At 39.7% G+C, this 25,877-nt stretch overlaps 1 protein-coding gene across 2 annotated transcripts in view; it reads left to right on the top strand.

Annotated features, from left to right (window-relative positions):
- Window positions 1-15,291, top strand: part of RAD23B (RAD23 homolog B, nucleotide excision repair protein) — a 37,565-nt gene extending 22,274 nt beyond the window's left edge. For both annotated transcript variants that reach the window (XM_048291232.1, XM_048291233.1), the window contains exons 6-10: window positions 3,803-3,930; window positions 8,348-8,471; window positions 9,733-9,860; window positions 10,272-10,448; window positions 12,282-15,291. In XM_048291232.1, coding sequence (XP_048147189.1) covers window positions 3,803-3,930; window positions 8,348-8,471; window positions 9,733-9,860; window positions 10,272-10,448; window positions 12,282-12,395 — 671 coding nt within the window. In that variant the 3' untranslated portion in view covers window positions 12,396-15,291. The remainder of the gene's footprint in view (window positions 1-3,802; window positions 3,931-8,347; window positions 8,472-9,732; window positions 9,861-10,271; window positions 10,449-12,281) is intronic.
- Window positions 15,292-25,877: the final 10,586 nt, after the last annotated feature.

The following is a 25,877-nucleotide window of genomic DNA, read 5'->3' as shown; positions in this document are numbered from 1 at the left end:
ATTATTTTGGTGCAGCAGAAACATGATGGATTAGCAGATGTTGACATTTCCTTCTGTATCTGTCATTGTTAAAGTTATAATCAAAGTGCTCTTCTCTAAGACCTGAAGTTGATATCTTGGAACCAGCATTGAGAACTACTTTACTGAAGAATATTTCCCTTTGTATATTTTTATGGTGTAAAAGGAAGTTCCTTGTCATCCCAGCTTTTTTTCCCCATTTGCCTTAATTTCTCTTCTAACTATTCACTTTGAAGTAGCTTGAATAGAAGACTAGATGTAAACATGTGTGTGCTTTCCACAGAGTGCAGGTCTGATAAAATGGCTGCCTTTATTATTCCCTTGTTCCAGCTTTGAAAGTACTTTGCTTTTTGACACATTTAGATTAGATAAATTCACCAGATCTGCTGCTATCTGGGCTGAGAAATGAATGCCTCCCTGTATTTACAGTCAACTTACTTTTATTCTGACAGTTTAAGTAATGTTTGTTTCTCAGTGGAATAAACAATAAAGACAATGAGAAGGTCTGCCCCATATTCATGCTGATTTGTGTACCTAGGAAATTATTAGACAAACCCACAACTCCTTACTCCTCCTGAAATTTTTGGGTTGTTTTGGATCATAACAAATTCAGGCATAGAAATAAGAAGGAGGTGGGGTTTTTATTCTGTCTTTTGTCTTTAAATATGAAGCTGCAATTCGGTACAAAGAGTTGAACTAAGTGAAGAGTTTCAGTCTACATTTTTGTGTGGTTATGTTGGAGGCAGGTGCTGTGATTAAGCAGCCTAGGGTGATTTAGAAGCAGCAGTAATGTTTTACATGAATTAGTGGTAGCTACTAGATTTGTTTAGGTCTTAGGTGTGACATACTGTTTTAGAGTGTATGATCTGAAATAGCTGATGGATACTGCAGGAGACAAAAATGTAACAGGACTGAAGGGGCTGAACTGATTGCTGCTACCAAAGGTGCTTCCTTAACCATTCTGAATATCTCAGTGACCAAGATGAGGTCATCACAAGCATCCGTGTTAACAGTGTTGATCAGCAAGTTGAATGAAGCTGGTGGTCTTGATTCAAATCTTTTCAAAAATGGAAAAAAAAAGAAATCCCATTTCAAGACCGTCACCTCACTATCCATTTTATATGGGAGTTATTTGGTTGGTGTCTGATGGAGTAAAACCCATGTGTCCCTAACGGGTTTGGAAATAACAGGTATTGAGTGTGATTTTCTGGGTAAGCGTATTGTAAGTGTTGTCAGCTAAAAAATGTTCAAGGGCAATAGGCATGAACTCTGTGGTTCTTTTTTTGAGAAACTGTCCTGGAGGGAATTTGCTTGCACAAATTGATGGAGTATGTCTTCATAGACATAAGTTGTGATCTTACTAAGTTGGATCCTACACATACTCTAACTTGGGCTTCTCAGTTACATTGTCTGAAATTGATTGATTTTGCTTTAAAAACGGGTTGTTTTCTATGATTTGCTGCTGTTTTCAGTTAAATGCTGAAAAGTGATGAGTGATGTGGCTTCGTGTGCTGTGTGAAGATCTGCATGTCTTGCAGTTCTTGTGCAACCACATCTTTCACAGGAGCAACCTAAAATTTCTTTAGGGCATAGGACAAGATATATTGTGGGGAGTGTGATGAACTGGATTTGAGAGTTAATCCAGCTTTAAAATGTTATTTGAAAGACAAAAGCAAAGGGCAGAATCAATTCAGCCCTGACCTCAAACATTTCCACTAAGCACTAGGTACAGATAGGCCTGACTCTGTATCATGACATTGCTAGTGTGCAACTTCTGAATTATCATTCTTGATCTCACTTTGCTCAACTTGTTAACTAGTCTGTATGGAGTACATGCACCTACATTTTCAGTAATTCTGTTTTCCTCCTTTGGCTTTTAATTATGCCTTAGGTAGCAGCCAGTGCAGAGCAAGCCAGCCTTTTTGCATCTTTTTCCTCTATCAAATCTCTCATAGTGTTCTAGTCTCTGCCTTGCTTATATCAAAAAAGCAATACAGAAGTGTTCAAGTAATAACTAATTATATCAACCGGTGTTCTGTCTGCTTGGCTAGTTTCTTAGGAGTAGTAAGGGTAAACTAGTGCCGTGTCAGGAAGAATGTGAGCAGAAGTTTAGCAAAATCATTGTGTTGGGACAATTGTTGGCTTGGCTTTTTTGCTTCTTTGAAGATATATAGAAGTATATATCTTTAGAGCAATGTTTAGGTGATTTTTTTTTTTTTTAATGAATGAAAAAATGCAGGTAGATGTAAAATGAATGATTTTGTAGTTCTGTATGAAGACATGAAAAATTTACCATTCCCTACAATCAGGTTGGCACTATTACTTTGAAGCCCAAATAATAAATAGTCAAATTAGTCAAGGTTTTTAAATCCTTTATTTATGGGTAATGCACAAGTACCCTTGGGCTAGGGCTGTTTTATTGTTTGTTCTTGAGTATACAGCCCTAAGTCATACACCCACTGATTATTTAGAAGCACACGTTAAGAAACAGGCAATGAGGTTGTATTAATGTTGGCTTGAGTTAAACACCTTCTCCCTAAGGGAATAAAACTTGATGTTTTCTTTGTTTTTTTAAATTATGACTTACTTGTCTTAACAGAGTAGCTCTTGTATTTGTTTCCTCTGGGTTTTTTTTTTTTTTAATTATTAATCAGTTGTTTTTTATGACTACTGTTAATTATTTAACTCTCCTGCCACTAACTTCCTAGTTGCAGAGTCAGTCAGTAGAAGGATTTCACTGAGATCAGGAATACCTTTATCCAAGGAAGGAGATGGTATTTTAATGCCTGGGTTTGTTTGTATTCTTTTTTTCCCCAGCAAGATAAACTTTAAGATTTGACCAGGTACAGTGTATAATAGAATAGTTACCTTTCTTTTTAATTGTTATACCTGCTGTCTGCTTTTAAGGCAGCAAAATTAAATGGATTATGAAAAGAGATAATAATTTTCTGTACAATGAAATTAGTGTAGTGATCAGTTGCCCTTAAATTGCTCCGTATATCATATGTGTACCTTTTGTCTTGGTTGCTGCAGTTGTGGGACAGTTTTCATCCATTTTTGCTGTAAGAAGTGGGGGATTTGATGTGATGAATGTCTAGTCAAATGTTAAATTGAGTGAGATAAGAATTAAATGAGATAACTTGGTCTCCTGGACCCTCATTGAAGTCTTGAGTGACTTTCCTAGATCCAACTTTTAAGTCTTCTGTCTGATTTGAGTTGGTCCACATTAAGTTGATTAAATTACTTGGATCATCAGCAGCAGCAGCACGTAGCAATATATCGCAATATAATGGTCATCACTAATTGTCATCTAACAGCGGCATAGCACAAAGTCTTTATTTGGAAAATCCGCAATGGCTAACAATTTGGCAGGCAGATTTCTGCCTTGAAAGTTTTGATTTCCAAATGTAAGCTGCAGGAGACTTCTCTTGATTACATCAGGAATTTAATTTTAGCTGTGAGGATGCCCTTGACCTTAAATGAAAACTTGAAGAGAGAACATAATTTCAATTACAAGTACAGAAGTATCACCAAGTACTGCTTTTGTCAGTAGAAGTTTACATTTTCTTCATTACCCTCCACTATTTCCAATCAAATTCATAATGAAACCACTGAATGTATTTGGAATTAAAGCTACAGAACCATGGCATGTTTAATAGGAAGTACTCTTTTCGATGAACGACTGAAATTTGGGTAGAAATTACGTATCCATTGAAACTTTTTTTTGTGTGTGTGTGATTATTTTCATCTTCTTCCCTTAAAATGGTGGTCCTGTGACTTCTAGTGACAGGTCAGTCCTATGAGAACATGGTGACTGAGATCATGTCCATGGGCTACGAGCGAGAGCAGGTGATAGCAGCGCTGAGGGCCAGCTTCAACAATCCTGACAGAGCAGTGGAGTACCTTCTGATGGTGAGCACTTACCTTGCCTACACCTTGGTCTTTCAGTTTTTGTTTCCCACGTAATACCTTTCACTTTGATTTTGGTGTTATTTTTGAACATTACTCAGTCCCTGAGAGTGACATTTGCCATCTGGAAAGGTGAGATTGAAATTTTGACAGATGTGATGTGTTACAGAAAACACTGAAGTAATCCCTAACCACCTCTACCACTTCTTTGCTTTCATTTTTTGTTGACTCATATGGATTTGTATGTAAAGTATGTCCAGTTACAGTGATAGCTTTAACTGCCAATGGCTGGCTCAGTGATTTTGTGTCACCTCTTAGTGACAGCATTAGTTGATTATTTGTCCTTTTGCACTAGTATCTATAACATAACATCACCATTCTTTAAGTTCCAGTTCACTGTAATAATGCACCGTGTTCTTGATACACTTTCCAAACAAAAAGGTTTGAGAGGTTGTTTTTTTTTTTTTTTTTGAACTGTGCTTAATTTAACTGGTGTTTTCATTTCAGCAGTGTTTTAGAGAAGAAGCAATTTTCATTTGATAAATAAAGCTTGAAGGGTTAAACAAACCTCATTGGCATGAGACGAAATAGAAGAGTAATGTCACTTTAATGAAAACCCTGTGAGTTTTTCTGGGGCTTTGTGGATTGTTTCTCATTGTATACCTTAATCTGACAGTTGAATTGTAACCACCATAGAATTTGTCTATGATTTTGTTGCTTAGTCAGTATTTCCAGTGCATTTAATTTTCACTCTGGCACACCACTTTTTCCCGGATGAGGTTTTTCCTTTTAGGAGATCTGAACTTTATTAAAATCTGGCAACCAGATATCTTGACCTAATCCTTGCAAAATACATGTGGGTTGAACTTCTGATTGATTGATAAGAAATCTGGCATCTTTACCCTCCAGTTATAAAACTTCAATTTTGTTAATGAAGTTTTCCTTCAGTAGTTACAACTACAAGTTGCTGGCATGCTTCCCACTTACATTAGTGTTCCCAAGACTTTGTAATCTTCAGATTTTAAACTGACAACACATATTTTGAGTACAAGAATGTAAAAAGTTCAATTCCCAGCTACCATTAGGCGAAGCAAGGGTGAATGCAGTAACTCCCAAGCCTGTCATAAGTCTGCAGGCTCAAACATTTGTTTTTCATGCTGTCAAAATGTTGGTTTTACTGTTCATCTAGTCTGTAAATACACCATGAATTCAGTGCCTCCCGTGAGTGTTGGGCCTGCTGTGTGTGTGGCAGTCCTACACAGCATGCAATTCTTGTGCACTCAGTCTGGCATTTCCCTCCTCTAGCTTATTTCTCTTCAGGAACTCCAGAATAGACATAGAGTATCCCTGTGATGGAGTTACATGTCACATCGGCCAAATACATTGATTGGTATGAGGAGTTCATTTCCAGTCCTTCAGAAGACCCTGTATATAAAACGGGGTCCTGTTATATAAGATGTCCCTTTATGTTTCGTGTTACCCTTCACTGGAAATACCTTTTCTTCTTCTTCTTCCTTCTGGAAGAGGGAGTAGGGAGGAATGGTCTTGCTCTTGGAGACCATACTAGATGTCAGACTTTTTGTTGTCCTTCTAGAACAATCCTTGTTCTGTAAATGGTCTTTCTAACTATTCTGGGTTTGCCGTGGTCTGAAGATGTTCCTTACTCTCCTGCTGCATCAAAAAAGGTTATTTTTAGTTACTGTTGATCTGATCTGTTGGTGACAGTGTTCTTTGACCTTCTCTCTACATTACCTGCCTCCAAACTATCATCAGCACTATCTTTTATATAATCTGCAGATTAGGATTAGGATGTTGAGATCTGTAAGTGTTTGAAGAACCAGTACACCAAAGGTACCTGTAAGGTGTTGGAAAGGAGTTAAACTGTAATTAAAGCACAGCTGTTCCTCAGATGAGCCCTGAAGATTTTACTTGTTGTCCATGGTTCAGATGGCAAGTTCTTCAGTTTTCATGGCTTCATCATTCAAGATGTAGGTGTAATCCTGTGTCCATGAACTGTGGTCATGGAAGGAGGTCTCAGTTGCAAAAGATGCTCTTTATTTTTCTAAGCCCCAGACTTTGGAGGCATTTACATTCAGATCTTCCTTTGAGCCAAGGATTTCCTAACTCCTAACTAGGAAGGAGTTCTGTCATCTCTTCAATAACCAGCCTCTTAGTTTGGATATTTTTAGGAAACGTTTCCTTAGTGTGAGTATAGTCAGACACTGAACATAATTCCTAGAGAGGTGGTCAATGTCCTGTGCCTGTCAGTATTTCAGAGGCATTTGGACAATGCCCTTTGCAGGCTTTAACTTTTGGTCAGCCATGAATTGGTTGGTCAGTGGGACTAGATGATCACTGTAAGTACCTCCCAGCTGGAACTATTTTGTTCTCTATTCTGTGCAGAAGCTGGACCTGATGTGATTATTGCCCTGCGGAGAGCAATGTCAGCTAAAAACCACTGTACTGCTCCGTTAAACAGTAAACAATTGTTTCATCCACCATAAGGCAACAGTGGCCTTTTTTTGCTGTCCAAGCAGTGTTTGCATTCAGAATGACTTGTGTGTGGTTTAATACCATGCTTTATTTTGTTGTGTAGCTGTGTGAACAAGGTCCACATGCCTCACTGGCATTGTCTGATTACAACTGTACACAGTCTCTATTATCTGGAGGGTGATACTTCAAGCTTGCATGCAAGAGTTAAGATGATGTTCAAGATGACAAATAATTTCTAAGTAAATTTGTTTGAACGAGTTTACATAGTCCTTCCATTTAAGAGCAAACTTAAAAGTTTAAACAAGCACATGTTGTTTGATCTGGACACAGATTGCAGTGATGACATATGCCTGTGAATAGGTGAAATCAACTAGTAATTTCATAAGAGTAACCCAAGTTGTTACATTATACTTGCTTTGCCAGAAATTATTTTTTTATGGGAAAGCTATTTAATCAGTGCTCTGTAAGCCACTGATAAGGGAGTGTTGCCTCAGAATTATACCATGAATGGAATTCTTCTCCCCCTCAGTGGAGGGAGGGATGTGTAGCAAGCTTACTGAGCCATGTGAAGGTAATGAAGTGTGTGACAGGGAAATCCTGCATTTATTCCCCTGAGTGGCTTAAACATGCAGTTGATGATTAGGTGATTTATATCTTGATGTGATTCTTAATAAACAGGTAAGGCAAAGCATTGCTTGGAGCACTGTCCAGTTCTCCCTTTCTAGATGTGTGCTCTATATTAGCTGCATATTTGTCCTTTTTGTTCAGGTGTAATGATGAACATACCGTGTGAAGATCATGTTACAGCAGGACTTTTAATCTACATTACCTACCAGTGATTTTTATGGTAGGCTTGACAAACCTCTTCATTGTCTGGTTACCCTGTAGTTCTGTACTATTTCCACCCACCCAGTTCCTTCTGTTTTGTGGTTCCCAAACAGAAGGGTGACTTTCGTTTGGATAACTTCTCTGGGCTGTTCCAAGAGGGCCTGTTGTACTATTTGTGGTGTCTCTCCCATGAGTAAGTTTCCAGGCTTCAGGGATGTAGTGGTTTGGTTCAAAATACCCATTACTTACTTAACTCTTTAACTAAAACCCAAACTATGCTAAACCATGACAAGAGAGATAGATTGAAAGGACAAACTTGGTGCAGGAGTTCAGTGACAGTGAGGAAGGCAGGGTTAGGGTAGGAAGCTTGAAGGATTTCCATGCAGGTGAAAAGTAGTACAGTGAGGTATCATGGTTGTGTAACCTACATTCTAGTTTATTATAATACTGTGGTTTAGCTTTGTCCATTCCTGCCTCCATAGCAATCAGTTCCTATACAAAGTTGCTTGCAGATAGAAAATAAACAAAAGGCAAGTTAACTTTTTTTTTTAAACTGCTAAAGCTGGGTGACATACAGACCTTTTCACTTTTAACATACAGTAAATGACAGCTTTTCATTGAGGAAGGAGGTCCCAAGAGCTGTGTTCTTGTATCTCTTCTCAGTTTCTTGCCAGTTGTATGGCATTGTTAATCTTAGTTAGTATTTTGTACTGCAATTTGTTGCTGTAGTGTCACTTCTTTTGCATAACAGTATAACATATTGTAACAGTATATTTAACTTTTTCGCTCATATCAAATATCTTCAAACAGGATTCAAAGGAAGTATTTTTTGTCAGGCGAAGTGTGTTTTAAAGTGATGCAGTGCATGCTTTACTGTCTTTCTATAAAAACCACAGGTTTTTCCTGCCAAAAGATAAAATTAATCTTTTCACGGTGTTCTCTGTCAGTTGTAAATGCATAACTCACAGGATCTTGCCTTGTATTTGCAGTGAAAGCATTAAGGTTGTTTGTTTTTTTTTTTTTTCCCTTCATTCTGAAACACGAATACTGCATGTAGTTGAAACATTTCTGTGGGTAATGATGTGATCTGTGGCTTTAGGGTATACCTGGAGATAATCAGGCTGTGGCTGAACCCCCTCAACCACCAAGCACTGGTGCATCTCAGTCTTCAGCAGTGGCAGCAGCAGTAGCAACTATACCCACGACTGCTAGCTCACTAGGAGGTAAGAAAGGCTGTGTTTGAGAAGGTATGATAAACAATGTGCACTTAATCTCTTTTCCAGTCAGTTTTAAGTTCCAGGTGCTTGTAGGCTGCTCAAAGGGAATTGGATAAGAGCTGTTAACATGGAAATTCCAGGTGTGGTACTTTCTTGGAACAAGTGGCTTGTTGTATGTCATGTGCAATGAAGCATGAGTTTTCCAAAAATGCAGTGAACTTGCACAATTTCTTTAATTCAGTGTTCTGAACTTAAGTGCAAGAGCACAGATATGGTTGGGTGTTTTCTCTCACTTAACCTCTGGCTTTCTACTCTGTGACTGATTGGGCACTGTCCACTGTGGCTATATTAATATATTTACCACACAGAAGTTCGAATATTAAGGGAGAAACCTGAAATTAGGCCATGAAGTGTAGCACTGGAGAGACCTATAAATGACCTAGGACTCTTCGCTCAGCAGTGCAGCACTTTGACAGTGGTTGGTGCCTGCTGAAGAGAGGGGTATTTATCATGTATTTATCTCCCTCTTAAAGGGAGATAGATAAATACATGAAAGGAGCCTAATGAAGGAGTAGGAAAGGTCTGTCTTAGGCTGTGGCAGAAATGGTGCTCAAGATACAAATTCTGATAAGAGGCCAGAGTGTTAAACATACATTTAGTAGTTGCAGGCACACATGACATGATCCATGAAGAGAGAATGGGGGGAGGGATATTTCGGAGCAGTTCAGACACTGCTGTGTTCACTTCAGTAACTAACAGTGTGGGATGTTTGGGAAGACAAGACTCCCTGGAGAACTGACCTGTGGTAGGAGGTGGAGAGCTCTGGTGTAGATGCAGAGATGAGACCGTGGGTTGGGTAGATGTGTCTGAGATTAACCAGAGATGAGACATACAGAGGAAAGTGTTGGAGATAAGGACCAGGCTGTTGGATCTTAAGAGAAGACTGGGTGAAATGGGAACGCCTTGTTTAACCTTAGAATAAAGAAGTTTTGCTTAAAGCTAGAGTTACTGTGAGGAAGCAAATTCTTCTATGCTTCAGTGAGGGGTGTGCTATTCACTTGCATGTCCTGTTTCTATCTACAGTTACAGTGTATTTTATTTTTATATGTAATATATATATATATATATTACATATACATATTTTTATATGTAATATATATATATATACATTTTATAATGTATATATACATTATTATGTATTTTATTAAGATTCTTAGTAACTTTTAAAAAAAAAGTGTTACTTCACTGATTTTTTTTTTTTTCTCAGGGCATCCACTTGAGTTTTTGCGAAATCAGCCTCAGTTCCAGCAGATGAGACAAATTATCCAGCAAAATCCTTCTCTGTTGCCGGCATTGCTACAGCAGATTGGACGGGAAAACCCCCAACTACTGCAGGTGGATCTTAAAAGAAGAAAATAATGCTTGATAATTGTGATTTACCTTTACAAGAGAGTCACATGTTGATGTTGTCTGGGATATGTTACTAGCAGTTACAACATTCTATTGCTGGCTTTTCAGCAGTTGTTGCTGTACAGAATGTATTTTCTATGATATTAGATACAAATTTGAGACTTCATAAAAGGTGCAGAGGGGGTGAGGAAGAGGAAAGGATCACTGCAGTTGAATTGAAACATAAAAATTGTGTTTCTTATGGTTAGACGGAATAATTTTTTTCTCTGTGCACTTTTTGCACATTCCTTTGACTTCTTAATTCTCTGAAAATAAATATTTTTACTTGTCTGTTGGCAGGCTTAAAGATGAGTTATTTAAATCTATGTGTTTCTTTTTCTGTCCTGTGCTTCACAGCAAATAAGCCAGCACCAGGAACATTTTATTCATATGTTGAACGAGCCAGTTCTAGAGTCTCGCCAAGGTTTAAGTGGCAGTGATGATGGTGCCAGCACTGGAGGAATAGGAGATGCTGGGAATGCTCATATGAACTACATTCAAGTAACACCTCAGGAAAAAGAAGCTATAGAAAGGGTGAGCCTTTCTTCTTTGAAATTTTCCTTTCTTCTTTGAAATTCTTGTTGCTGTAGGGTGTTGACTCCAGTGCATGCTTAAGACACACTTAACTTAAGCTTTGTTTAGCTCAGTAGTTCTGCATAATATTTGATGTTTTCCTACTTGGCATTTCGTAGCTCTTGTAGCCTTGTTTCAAATCATACCTCTTCTTGCTTTATAGCAATTGAGTCTAAAATACCTTAAATCTGTCTTACCGAGAAGAGGCAGAGCGTTTTAAGTGATCAGAGACCATCCTGTGATAATTGATGACAGAATGGATTTCCCTCGGGAATTACTCGGGAAGTAATTCCTCTTGCAAAAGCCTCAGCCAGCACTGTTCTAGATCATGCCATGACAGGTTTCCAGATACAAAGGTCTGGCTGCATGAGCACTCTTTGCAAAGTGTTGGAAAGTAAGAACAGTCATAGTTGAGTAGATTAGTTGGAGTCAAAACTTTACCCAGCTGTTTGTCTGTCCATGAGAATTAGTTAGTTACAGTTTTCTAAAAGTACTGGTAAGCATGAAAATATACTCTGGGGTGATATATTGCATTCATAAACACTACTGTGTAACTGACTAAATTTGCCTGGATGGCAATGCCCCTGAGATTTTTCTCAGGACAAACTGCAAGACTTTTGTCATACTGTGGTAGTGGTTTTGTACCCCAAAGACAGTGTTTTTTCAGCTGGCAAAACAAAAGTTCATGTAAGGATCATCAGGATACCTATTTGAATATCGGTATTCAGTCCTCTAGAACTTGAGGAAATTGGCAATTAGTAAAATTAGTCTAATAAAATTATTTGTCCATGTACTTCTTCACAGGCCATCTTCTCTAGTCTGCTGCATTTCCTTTTAAAGCCATTTTATGCCGCAGAGCTTTATTAGCTCTGCGGTCTCTTCTAAAACCAAGCAGAGATCCATACGCTTCTTTCTCTTCCTGTGAAAGACAAACCTCAAAATTTAAGTGTCTTAGTATTGCAGCTGATGCCTTCATGCTGTTTGTGAGCCTGAAATAAAATCCAAGACTGACTGGTGAGGGATAATAGGACACAGTTTCTCACAGTTATTTGATCTGCCCCATACATGAAATGCCTTGCAGGTGCTGTGAGGATTTTAAGAAAATCTTGAAATAGTGGAGTGTACTTGCCTTTGGCTAAAACAAGGATTCAATTTCTGAGTGCCCCTAAGTGCTGGCTAAGCCCTTGGCACAGTAATAAGTTCTTCTCTGGTGTTCTCATACCCTGTTGTCACTGTGTTCCAGACTTTAATTAATTCCTTGACTTCTGAAAACCAGATTGCTCTGAGTTTACTTGTCTTGGCTGCAGTGCGTAGTTAATTTTTTTAAGATAAACAATTGAAAATATGGCTTAATGTGACATGCTGGACAAGCTACTAAAGATCACAGGCTGGGAGCTTTTGTTCCAGGCAGTTTTTGTTAAAAGTGCTTTGGAACTTTGTATAATTGTTTAAAATGAGCATTGTTTTGAAGTCGGGGTTTTTTTTCTGCAGCAGTGCAATGTGCTGTTACTTCTTGACAATACTGTGACCCAGCTCTGTTTTAGACATACTGGGTCACTAAAGAAGTGACAATTTTTTATGGTGCTTCATTAGACTTAATCAAATCACCTTTTCAAGTGAGGATCCTCTTTTACTAAAGCACCTTATTTTTCACTCAGTAAAGTCTGCATTGAACTGGGCAGCAATGTTATTTCCAAGAAGGCAGTAATTGCTTAAGGGACATCTTGAGACACTAGACATAGAAAGAAGCCTAACATACAAAATGCACTTCCTAAATATGTTTCTTTTCTTCAGTTAAAGGCATTAGGATTTCCTGAAGGACTTGTGATACAGGCGTATTTTGCCTGTGAGAAGAATGAAAACCTGGCTGCCAACTTTCTTCTACAGCAGAACTTCGATGAAGACTGAGAGAATTTTTTTTTTTCTATTTCACACCTCACACCAGTGCATTACACTAACTTTGTTCACTGGATTGTCTAGGATATTTGGGCTTACATTCATAATGCTTGGTGTATGGCATAATAGGGGGTGGGTGGAAGGGAGAACATAGGAAACAAAGCAAAGAAAGCAACAAGTTTTAAATGTCTGTTTTAAGTTAGCAGATGCAGAAAATCGCACAGTGTAAAAAAAAAAAATATACAACCAAAAAATCAGCTTCTGCAGATAATTAGTTCCTTCTATAAACTGTAGGTTAACTTTTTCTAGGTTTTAACTCTTACTGTACTAGTTCCAGAAATGTAGTGTAATGCACTGCTTCATGTTCCTTTCCACTTAGTATTGACATTGGAAGTAGCCTGTGCTACGTAGATTTTACAGTCTGTATTTCATGGCAACACTGGATAGCAGCTTTGTGAAATCTAAAAGATCTGAGCAAATGTAATCCTGAATGCCAAAATAGGGGTATTCGGGTTTTTTTCTTCAGCTGTGTTAAAGTAGTGCAAGAAACACAGTATTTTTGTCTAATGCTGAATTAGAACAGTGTTGGCTTTCTTCTTTTTATCAAATGAAAACCCATTACATTTAAAAGTGTTCTGATTATTGAGAAACACCACTCCCTCCTTTGTCCCCCTGAAATGATCCGAGAAGCTATATACATACAGAAAAAAATTATTATCCTGTTTACATATTTTCTCTTTGGGAAAAAAAAAATTATAGATATCTAATTACTGTTCTCTTAATGTTATCTTGCAGTAAAAGTTTTAAAAGCAATAGATTGCATGTTTGGTTTTGTTATATGCACTCTAGTGAATTGAATATTCTTTTTCTGCCAGCAAACAAAATGCAAGCTTCATTTTTGTCTGCTGCAATGAGACTTTATCAAGTCAAATTTCACCTTCCCAACTTCGTTGAACCAGCTTTTATAGTATAGCTATTAAGTGTTCTGTTGCTCTTGAGTAGATTGTAGTGTTCAAGCTATTTCTGTTAAGTAAGGACTTTTGGGGATTTATTCACTTTATAAGGAAGAGAAGTTCAAAACTTGAGATATCAAGCAAACTATCAATTTATTCCAACATAAAAAAAATTGACACTCGAACCTTTCTATTGAAAGTAAGCTCTGGTTACAGAGTTTTGAATCTTACTTCTTCATACCTACTTACCATTTATTTTGTTTAGTCATCATAAAATGTTAACAATTTTTTTGTTTGTTTGTTTGTTTTTTGTAATACACGTTTGCTTTTAGAGGTAATTTTGCCCATCATTGCAATACTAGGAATAAAAACAAATGCAAATTTAATCTAAAGCTGTTCTGTGCAACGTTACCTGAACACAACATGGGGATAGTTTGATTTTTCTACTGTTGTAGTCCAATTTACCTGGATTACAAGTTTACCTCTACAGTAACCAGGAAAAATCTTATTAGTGGTACAGCACTGAACTCCTGTACAACATAATGATATTAATGATTTTAATGATTTAGTGGTACAACTAAAAAATTGTTTTCTGCTGAGTTTGTTTATCAGTGGATTAACTACTATTTAAGCTCAAAGTACAAGTCAAGTGTCTTGAAAAAAGAGCTATAAAGACTGAAACATTTGCATTTTGTTTCTTCATTGATTGGCCATAGTCTGTAAAAATATTATCTGCACAAAACAATGTAATGAATTAAAGCCTTTTACTTTTTTTTTTTCTATTCTTATACATCTGTGATATTTTTCCAGATAGTGTGTATTTTAATTATTCAGATTTTATTCTTTTAAAATTTCTTAGGTGTATGTCATCTAAGTGATCAGTAGCACAACCCAAATCTATCAGTAGGAGATGTGATACTGCTAAATAGGAAATAAGTCTTTCATAATGTTTTCATTTTAGAGAAGTTAACATTAATAATACCTGAGTCAGCTAGCAGACTTCATCTAAACAGGATTCTCAGTTTATCTATGAACTGAGAGATGGATTTTGATCTAACACTGCACACCAAAAGGGGCTGTTTGTTATCTGTAAAAGGATCAGCTGTCAGGTACTTGAAAAACACCAAATTGATACAAGGACTTCTTGAATGTACTTTTACTACATAGCTAATACCTAACTAAGACAAAAGCTTTTAGTTTGTGGGAGTCTTCTGTACTGATCAAACTGCTATGAGAAATAACCATTCCTTCTTTGCGAGGGTGGAGAGTAAAGCAAGAATGTCTGGGTGTTTCAGTCCACTCCCTCCAATTTTGATTTTGAAATGTTTACTTATTATAAATGTATTTGAATTAAAGTCTGTTGAGCTTGTTCTTTGTACAAAAAAAAAAAAAAGCTAGTAGCTTTGTTCATTTGTAACTTTGTATGCTGAGTGACTGAGGGATTTATGGCTGCTGTGTTTGAAGCCTTACTAGTCATGCTGTTCCCGTTTTTCCAGCAGTGAAACAGTGTTTTTGTGACTTCTGATGAACAACAGGTGTCTGACCTTACATGCTAGCAAAAACTGTTACCTGTCCAATAGCGGGATACTTGCCAGGGAGAATCGTGTCTCTCTTTGTAGTAGCTGCCAAAAGGGAAGAATACATGGAATTCATGTGGTGTTGAGGAGGTGTGACCTGAGCAAGCTGCCTAGGTATGTTGTGCCTCGTTTTCTACCAAGTACTACCGGGAGTTGTCTGCACAGAGTGCTCCTCAGCTTCTCTGCTGCAGATCTCTTAGGGATTTGGGGATCAGTTTCCTCAGGGCTTTCTGAACAGTAGCTAAGAAAATAAAGTATTTCTTCCTAAGTTTTGGTACTGTAGTCCTTACCTTTGTTGTAAAACTTCTGAATATCTGCTTAGACAAAAGCTATTTATGATGCACTTTTAATTGGGATTAAAAAGTTACTCTGAAGTCATATTAATTCTGTAGTTGTCTGTTCTTCAGTCCTCTGTACCAGCTGCATTTTAATGCTGTGGTTCATTTACCTCACCCAGAGTTGCCTGATGAGTCCAGCTAAAACCCAAGCAATTTGACTGATTAAATGCCCTGTTCTTACCCCACACTAACAGAACTTTGTAGGAATGTGAGATTAATCACTCCTGAAATCAAACTGTGGCACTCTGATTTTGGAGTGCTGGGTTGAGCTTCACTTCAAGAACGTGCATGAATGAATGAGAGAGACACAAAGCCAAGTCCTCAAGTAATGTATGCAGATCTGTCACCCATGGTTTCATTAAGTATTTCATTTAGTTTTTAGAGAGTTTTGGAGGCAGCCACATTTTTTTTTTTTTCCTGATTTCTCTTAAGTCCAGTTCTGTGCACAAAACTAACCTAAAATTTCTGCACTTGAAAATACTCTCTAGTTCAATGGAAACAGTAAGGTGGGAGTGGGGAAAACATCTTTGTCAGTAATATCTTTAGTTCTTCCTTGCCTGTTTTGGGATGCCAACATTATTCAGCACACTGTCCTTTGAAAACATTATTTTGACATGATTCTATGCGCAACTATGGTTATGAAGTCACAATTTATAAAATTTTGTGGCTTCAGTAAACCATCCAAAGAAGTAGGCTTATTCCACCTGTGATTAAATGATGTATGGGAAAAGTTTAATTATTTGATCACCACAAAATGCATGACTGATCAACGCTGCTGGTGCCTGTATCTACAGACTGTAGCTGATGTTCCTGACTTCTAACTGTCCAGTGCCATTGCTGTATTTATATATTTCTCCACAGAATAAATGACCTGTGAGGAGGGGGGCTTGGGGGGAAAGAGTTGTGAAACTTCGTGGTTCTTGTCAGAACTCAACTTCTTTCCTCCTAGGCAAAAGAAATAAACACACACAATTTAACTCCAGTTCTAATTAAAGCACATTTTCATGAAGACACCAGCATCTCTGGCATTTTCTATCCAAACTGCAGTGAAACTAATAAGTATGTGCTCTTCAATAATGGTAGCAGTCTGGAATAACTAATAGTGGTAGAGTCTGAAGATCCTTCCCTCCACTTCATGCCTTTGCTTTGGCATTTTCCTTTGTGAGCTCTTACAAAGCAGCATCTGCTGTCTGCTTCCATTTGCTGAAAGTGTGGTAATAAAGACAGTCCTTATGGTTTTGTGTTGTGCGTGGCTCATGCAGTTGTGCCTTAGAGACCTGGAGTGCAAAGTGTCTTTCAAAATAGGTATCCTTCTATTTTTATATATGGCTCCACACATTAATACGAATTCTCTGCGGTGCTGAGGGCAAGGAGCAACATCCTTGAGATTCTTGTTGCCTGAGATAAGAGATTTTAGCTGTGATAGACGAGGAGTAACCAGATAACACCAGCAGGCAGCTGTTTGCCATCCCAGGGGAAGGGTTGGTTGCTGTCCTTGTAATGCGAAGCATTTGACTTCAAATGTGCAGCAGCCAAAGGTGAAAAAATAAGGCAATGTCTCCCACATGTCTGTGTGGCTGTATCTGTAGAATTGTTCAGAGTCTTGTCAAAGTCAGACACATATTTTTAATTATATCTTTGAATTAAGCATGTTTATTCCCACCCCCACTCTCATGTCTTTACTCTAAATCTCCTTTTTTTTTTTTCCCTCCTTTCTTTTCATTATTGAAGAAATCATGCCAGCTGCAAAGGGAGCACTCCCAGCTTCTGTTTGAGGATGGAGGAACAGGATTTCAGAATAGGAAAAGGGGCAGGAAACAGTCTTCAGGGTGGGATATGAAACAGGACAATGAAAGTGCTGAACACCTGGGATAGAGATCTCTGTAGGAAGGTTGAGGTGAGGAGTCTGGACCTGGAATTGGCAATGTGTGTGAAAGGAAATGCCTGGGAGAGTTACAAGTGCGATGAGGGAAGAGTGGAGCGGTGTGACAGGGCCAAATGGGAAGTCAGAATGAGCAAACCTTTGGTGTGACTCTGGATGTATAAATGAGAGATGGATGGAGTATTTGGGAACAGAACTAACATTCATCTATAAGGAGACTTCAAAGACAAATTATGTGTTTCTTTTTATCCAATAGCTTTTTGTGTAGTGCTTTGGTTCTAAAACCAGTTCTGAGGGAGATGACTAAGAGGTTACAAAACAACGAGGGCAGTAAAAAGAAACAAACCAGTTTGTTCCTTGGCATATTCCTCAGAGACACCACACACCACTCTTGGGTAGTCTCTCTGCACAGAGGTCCTCCTGCTGAAAAGTGGAGAGAAGAAAAAATAACTTGATTTTTACTTCTATGAGTCTCTGTGTTGCTTTAAGTGAGAGAAATGAGTGATCTGCCTAAAGCATGCATTTCATATTAATAAATGTGCTGCTTGCTTCCCCTGTCTCCATGTTGAAGTATCAAATTTCCCTTTGGCAAAGGGCAGGATTGTGCAGGACACTCTTGGAGCAATGCTGCAGAGTCCGTTTGGACAACTGTTCCTGATGGGTTTGTGCCTTTTGAGCATGAATGTAATTTGTGATCCATGAGTGTCCTAAAATCTGAACTGTGACCTGTGGAAAGCTGGAAAAACCTGGGAACACTCAATCTTGGAAGAGCAGCAGGGTTAAGATGAGAAGCTACTGGAACATATTAAATGTGACTATAACTCAATAAAACTGTATTTTTTTTTCAGCTGCAGTAAGAAATTGTTGCTAAATGCATTCATAGCCTTATTTTTCACATTTCACAGAATTTGCAGTAAGTGGCTCTCTGGTACACCAACAAAAAGGAGACAGAATACACTAAAAGCCATTTTCTAAATCTAGTTGAACTGCACCTACGTTGCCTTCAAAATCTCTGGCAAATGGTCATTCCTGAAGCACTGGACCTCAGTTTGCCATGAAGAAGGGTGATTTTTTTTCACCGGCAGGGGCAGCAGGATGGAGAGCTGTTACTTCCAAAATTAACTCTTTTCTGTGGCCACCTGTGGGAGAGGCTTGTAAATTCATCCACTGCTCCTGGCCAAGAGGCAGCCTTGTGATCCCAGCTCAGAATTCCCTTTACTCCAGGGTGGTTGGAAAGGACCAGTTGCTTTCCAGATTTATCAAAGTGCAGGTGAGGAGAACAGACAGGATCACTGATTAAGTGGTAAGACCATAGCCAGTTTTTTGGGAAGAGTGATATAATTTAAGCATTCTGATGCAAAATGAGGCTGGGAGTTGAAGCTGTGCATTTGATTCACGCGGTGTTCACGCTGTCAGGCAGCAGATGTAAACTGGTGTTTTTAGAGGAGAGGAACACCCTTTTGGAAGGTGGGATGGCAAGAAAAATAGGTTTGCCTTAATGGGGCTGCTTCTAGTGCAGAATTCAGCCATTTTTATGTTTAGATTTTGAAACTGAAGCTACTGATGCTACGGTTTTGTTTCCTTGCTGCACTGCTGAAGCTTGTGGTGTCTTCAGAATGCTGTGTTACTCCTTAATAAGCCTTATCATCCCGTAATAATACCTTGTGAATGCCTCAGATGTAAGTGATTAGGCCTGTGCTTACATAAATAGGTGTCTCAGTGGTAAGAGGTTATTTGCATGATTGTGGTTTGTAGGTGGAGGAGCTGCAAGCCTGTCATCAGATTACTCGTTCCAGCTGAAAAAAAGCTCTCTGGGTGGCTGTCACATCATCATCATACCTTGCATGGAACAATTAGTGTTGTTTTGCAAGGGAGTGTATTTTTGTCCCTTTTCTTCTCCCTGGGAGTTTTATGGTTTATGGTGACTGTGCTGGCTTTGTCTGGGATAATTTTCCTCATGGTAAGAAAATTACAGTAGGAGGGTGTATTTAGGATTTATGCTGTAAATAGCATTGATAACACAGGGATGTTTTAGTTATTGCTGAGCAGTGTTTGCACAACAAGGCTTTTTTCTCCTCCTACAATGCCCTGCCAGCGAGGGGGTTGAGGGTAATCAAGGATTTGGGAGGGGACACAGGCCAGGACAGCTGATCCCAGCTGCACCAAGGGGTATTCCAGACCCTATGATACCATGGTCAGCATAGGAAGTGATGGGGAGAAGAAGGAAGGGCAAGGGACACTCACATTCAAGGTGTGTCCATCAGATGATGGAGCCCTGGCTTTCCTGGGCATGGCTGAGCACCTGCCTGCCCATGGTAGGTGGTGGATGAATTAATCCCTTGATTTGCTTTGCTCGTGTGCGTGGTTTTGCTTTCCCTATTACTTTGCCTTCATCTCAACCCATGAATTTTGTAGCTTTTAACCCTTCTGATTCTGTCCCTCATCCCGCTGCGGAGGGAGTGAGCGAGTTGCTGTGTGGGAATAAGCTGCTGACTGGAGTTGAACTGTGGAAGTGAGGAGAAGACAAACCATTTAGCACACTGAGACAAATTTAAGTTTTCTATACACTTACCTTTTCCTGGATGCTTCTAATACCCAGTCCTGTGTGTTTGTGGGCACCCCTATGCTCTGGAAAGGACTGCGATTTTTTCTGTAGCAGGGTCATCGTTACACACTGGCCTTAATCAGGTGGAAATACAGGTTGCTTAGCTGTAATCCTGCTCTCCCTTCACCTCTGGCCGCAGCCCCAGTGTTGGTTGTCCTCCTGGTCAACACTCAGATTTTGTAACCGGGAATTGAGCTACGCTCAAGAGATGGAGAATGAGCAGCTCAGTTGTCCAATTAAATTAGCATTTAGGGAAGTGTCGGCAGAGGTCACAGGGAGCTGACCAGGCATCTTGCATGCTTGGCTGAGAGGGTAACTGGGAGAAAGAGGGGGGGAAAAGGGGGCAAAGAGATTCATTCTGCATTTGGGGAAAGAGAAGAGGAAATTCTTGCCAGCCTGGGGAGTCCTGTGGGGGCTGTAGCATTGAAATCCCAAAGTTGAGAGTCTTAGCAACACACCAGGGGGTTGTCTGGAGAAGGGAGATACCTGAAGAAACCCTGAGGGGTTTATAGATGTATGAAAGTATATGTAGCTTGCAATATTAGGGTTGGGCTTAAGTTATTTCAACTCAAAGCAGTGTCTCTGTTGTGCAGACTTTGAGTGAATCTTTATGGAGACTGCTATCCCAAATCTGAACATGCAAATCTGAGGGCAAACAGCACCCCAGAGACCTGGGTGTAGGGGTGGGAAAGGCAGTCGTGTGAGTCTGGCTGGGTTTTGGTCCCATGCTTGATCACAGCAGTCTGCTCGTCAGATACGAGCAGTTTAAGCAGCGTTAAGGACTGGTAATTTCACTCAGAAAAAGTCATGATTATGAAGGTGGTAGGATGAAAGTTTTGGAAAGATTTTCCATTCTGGTATTTTGGAGAACTAAATTCTTATTTATGTCCTCTATTCTAAGATTCTCTGATCTGTTCTTTCTAAGTTTGCAGCTTTAAATGAGCTGGAAGGAAACTTTCCATGCTAGGTGTCTGCCTGTGATTTTGTTTTGGTTTGATATGGGGATTTTTGGCTTTTCCTTTTTTTTTTTTGTTTGGGATTTTTTTGTGTGTGGGGGGTTTTTTTGTGGTTGGTTGGTTGGTTTTGGTTTTGTGGTTGTTTCTTTTTGTTGTTAATATTTCAGATAATAACCAATTTTACTGTTTTGGAAAACAGAATCGGGGGCAAGGAAAATACATTACTTTTTCAAATTTCAAATTCCTTTCACTGAGCAGAGGCACTAGGTATCTAGTTGTTATTGGATGTGGTTTCTTTTTTTTTTTCCCCACATATGTGCTTGGGGCCAGGAAGACGGAGAATTATGAGGGTTGTTTTTTTTTTTTTTTTCTTTCTGAGAAAAAAGTCTGCAAGTCTTGGCTGTAACCCTTGTGCCCATGCCAACAAATCTGAAAGCTTGAAGGTAGCAAGTTAATGCTTCTGCTTTTGTGCATAAACATTTATCTGATGTGTTCTGAATGTCCTGACTTTGCTGTTTGTGCACAGGACACCTGTTTATTGTAGGCAAGGAAGGAAAGCTGGTGGTTCTGGACTGCTGTGACAGTTTAGACGGATCTGTAGGCTTGGAGTTTGGACCACTGGAAAGGAAGAGAGCACAGTGAATCAGATTTTGGTTAAAAAGGCAGTTTTTCAGCCACTTGGAACTAAACCAAAGGCAGATAAGCCTTTATTGTGCTGCTTCAATAACTTTCATTTAAAAGTTTGTACCTCTTGAGCGAGCTCTGCATTGGTGCCATTGTGACTAATTTCATTTTCCCCTCACTTTTTGCTGCTGTATTTTAATTTTTTTTTTGAGATGTCCCATTTCTGTTTGGCAGCAGCCTGTGGTCCTGCCTGCAGGTCCTGTGCAGCTCACAGGGTATGAATCACCAAGCTGAGGCACACTGAACCCTGGGAACAGGTCCTGAGGGTCTGGAGCATTGTGTCCTCTGCTGTCAGCAAGTGCCTGTCAAGGCTCCTAGCAGAGTTTGTGTCATCTTATCCCTGTTCTACTTGAAAAATAAAATCCTGTTAGAGTTGTTAGCTGCTGCTTTAGACGGAGTGGAAAGGCTGTGTGGCTTTGGCCATCATTTGTGAACCACAAAGGGGTGGAATCTGGTTAAGTTTTTCATACGGGCAGCCGTGACTGCAGGGTGAGCTTGGCAGGGGGAGGCACTGTTCACACAGAATTTTTTTCAGGTTTCAGTGGTCTCTGAACTTTTTTGAGTAATGGAGGACATCATTATAGATATAATGAAATAAGATTCGAGTCACATCCTGGAGCAGGTTGTGCTGTCCCCACCTTTGGAGGTTTCTGAGTCCAGCCTGGTTGAAGCCCTGAGTGTTCTGGTATAATCCTGTGGCTTGCCCACGATGACTGAAGATCTGCCGGCTGATCCATGTCCTCAAAGTTAATTATTTGTGTCATGCAGCCTTACCATTCCGGTGGGGATTTATTTTCTATGAAGGTTTAGCCTCAATTTCCATACCCTGCCCTTTCTTTTGTTTTTTCTTTCTTTTTTTTTAAGTGTGGAAGCTGCCTAAGCAACATTTGAATACTGAATTCTGCCACCGTCTCCTCATATTTTAAGCAGACTTATAGAAATTAACAAAACAAGCTTGTCTGACATTGCTAGCTCTTTAAAAATCCACCAGTGGTGTCATCACAAATTAAATTAGGCCTAAATTTATTTCTTTCTTAGGTTCTGATAGGCAAAAAAAAGAACTTGCAGAATCAGGAAGAGTTAGCTGACTTATCCAATGATAAATTGGAAAGAAGGATTTTCTGATCTGGCATATAAAATAGATGCCCTGGATTATTTACTGTGAGATTTTCTGACATCCTTTATTGTTATGGAGGCAGCTGCCCATTTGTTTATTTCAAAAACATTATTTCCACAGTGGGCTTACTTTCCCCCCTCTCCTCCTTCAGCTAAAGCATCTATTAGTGTTTGTGAGAGGTTTTCAAGGGGCAAAAGTCTTCCCCAAAAAAACCCCTTAATTGCAGGGCTTTTTTTTTTTTTTAAAACATTATCCAGATGAATAAGAACACGGTTTTTTTAAAAGTGTAGACTGAATAGAAAATGTGGCTGGAAAGCCCTTATTTGTTTCAACCATACAGCTCAGGGATCTTGTCCACTCCTCCAGGGTTGGGAAGAAGTGAGTAGAATAAATCATAGATACCAGACAGGTTTCAGTCTGTTTCCAAGCCTGGACTCCCAGGCTTGCCTTGAAGAGAAAACCAGCTGAGTCCCTTGGGTGAGTTGTTAGAAAGTGGAGGAAATTTCACAGTGAAAATCCTGCAGGCTGTGACAGGGAGCGCCTGAAAATCGCGTGCCAAAATTGTCCTGCTGGGAGAAGCAGGGAAATCTCTTTTTTTTTTTTTCAGAATGTGTTGGGTTTTCCAGCTATTCTGGTGGGTGTGAAACCAAGCAGATGCACAAGCCAGTGCTTTCCCCTCTTGTCTTCTGCTCTGGGTTGGTTTCCTGCTATGTGCTGTTTCCTTTTGTTCTGGGACAGCTGTGATGGATCAGTAGGATGGGTTCATTTGCTTTGTCAGAATAAATTGGTTGGGGTACCTAAGTTCAGCTATTAACACTGGTGATTAAGGGGAAAGTAGCACGCTGGGATTTCTAAACAGTTTTCTTTGTTATGAAGTTTTATCTGTGGGCGGAATTTAGCAAGAGGTGGAAGTCTACTACTTTTAACATCTGATACTGAAAATTTAGCAAAAAAATTAGTCTTTCACTACTAACAAATGTGCAGTGACTACTTCTGTCGCATCTTCTTGGCACTTCATGCTTTAGAACTCACACCTTCCAGCTGTCTGAAATGAAAAATAAGGCTCTCATTATCCTGGACCACTCTGTCACTCCACAAGGTGTAAAGCAGTCGTGTTTATCAAGACTTTTAGGAGCCAGGAGGTCAAAGCTGCCTTTCATCCATGAAAATAACGCACTTGGCTTCTTGGGAGATGCTTGCTAAAGTGTCCCCCTGATGCTTCCAGGTTGAGCCGCTCTGGTCTCCGTGCCATTGAAGCACTTCTTTCACTGAAAAGTGACAACCTGAAAAGGAACGTCCGCGTGGAATCTTCTCTGAGGGTTTGTCACCTGGTGGTCTCTGAACGATTAAGAGCAGGTTGGGGGTGGGAGGAGGAATTCCCATTCTGGAGTGACAGGGAAATGCCACAGCACCAAATGAGGTGCCCATAACTCTGTTTCACTTCCAAGGATGCCCTAACCATCATCCCTGAAATTACCAACACACATTTTTAGCTGAGAGAAGACCGAGGGGTAGAAGGGAGCATGTGGTCCTCAATCCTGTCTCCCTTCTAATGGCACAGGCTGAGCTGTCTCAAGCCTGCACAGCCTTGAAGTCATTTCAGAGTGCTAAAAGGGTCTTGACAAAACAGTGAATGGGGCTTACTGCAGTGGATGTGGAAAAAAATATTCGGGCCGAGAGAGCACTTTGCTCTACTCCTGAATGAAATCCTGCATTTCGAGTGCCTGCTTGCCTGCTCTCTGTCCAAATTTGAGCCAGAGCAGGCTGAAAACAAGCCTTCTGATGCCTGAAAATAACCTGAGAGACTGAAAATTAACTTGCCTGCTTTTTTAGACTTTTGTACACTACAACGCAGTGGCTTGTTTCCATGGTGCCTGTTTTCTGCAGGGCTCTCTGATTGTATTAACAAATTAAAAACTTTGTATCTGCTTTCTGTTCTTCCATCCTGGACCCAGCCTTGAAGATCACCTTTGAAGCAGTCACTCTTATAATAAATGGAGTCTCCATGGTGACTTGCAGGTGTAAGTGACATAATGAGGCAAGAAGGATGTTTTTCTCAAACTCCCTGCTCGAAATAACCCAGGCGCCCCCCAAATCACCTCTCCGTTGCATTGTGAAAAAGAAAGCAGTGCCTACGTGAAAATGGGAGTATGATTCACATCAGCTGGTGCAGGACAGTGTAAAGGACATTATGTTAGGCCTCCTCTTGTCCCTGCACGTCTCCTGTGATCATAATGGAAATGTTGTTCACATGATGAACAGTCTGTTCTTCCACCTGAAGGAGGAAGCATTACCTGTGTGGCACCAGCCAAGTGGGGCTTTTTGTGAGGCACTTGAAGCACCTCAGTTCAAATGTAAGTTTGACCACTGTGTTTCACACAAAGCTGGAGGGCTTTCCGTGCCCAAACAACAGCAGAGCCTTTGTGGGGATTTTGGTGAGAGTTTGGTTTCTTCAGAAAGTTTTCGGTTCTCTGGAAAACTTTTTGATGGCGGGGCGCTCAGAGTGAATTTTTGGCAGCTGGGTGATTTGTCATTGCCTCAGCACTGGGGCCTTAGTCACTTATGGCATGACAAAATTTAGGAAAAAATGTAGGTAGGAATTGGCTTTATGGGTGTTTTGAGTGACAACTCCTGCCAGGAAGTCCCTTGAGGGCCAGGAATAATAAAAGCATGGTTTACATGTGGGTTATTGGCTCTTAGTGTACACTGAGCCCTCACAGAACTTTTCCCTATGTTGAGATGTTTATAAAACTCTTCTTTATTTTTCCGTCATGTGAATTTTTTTGGTTTCTAACTGCATACGGATGAGTTTGCAGGACAGTCTGCTTCTCTTCAGCATGATGAATCTGTCTTTGGCCGCTTAACCTCCTAGGGGTGCTAAACCTCTGTCCCAGTTAAATCTGTTGAACAGGTTTGTGGAGGGAGTGGAGGTGGATAAAGAGATATATGTGACCACCACATACCTCAATATATCAAAGCCATTGATACAACTTCTTAGGAAACGAGGTTCTCTTCAAAAAACTTGACAAAAACTAAAACCCTGGAACTAAGCTCTAAATCCTCAGTGGCATCTGTTCCCTGTGTGTTATTTTGGACACCTTCCTCCACACTGAATGCCTGAGCCCATCCAAAATTTAGATTAATAGCCATTACTGAACTGTTCTTTTATTTGCTGATGGATATCTCAGCCGCTGTAGTTTTCCCAAGTGCCTTTCCAAGTTGGCCCTTCCTAAGAGGCCTTTATTATTTTTAAAGTTTTAAGGACACAGTGACCTCCATGCCAAAGCAGGGAATAATTTGTCCTGAATAATTACATGTCAGAATTTTAAAATTTTTAATTGTTAAATTTTTTTAAATGAGTTTTCCAAGTTTCCCTGAAGGG

This window comes from Corvus hawaiiensis, chromosome Z (genome assembly GCF_020740725.1).
Source record: "Corvus hawaiiensis isolate bCorHaw1 chromosome Z, bCorHaw1.pri.cur, whole genome shotgun sequence".
Lineage (NCBI taxonomy): Eukaryota > Metazoa > Chordata > Aves > Passeriformes > Corvidae > Corvus > Corvus hawaiiensis.
This window is presented reverse-complemented; position numbering and strand designations above follow the sequence as displayed.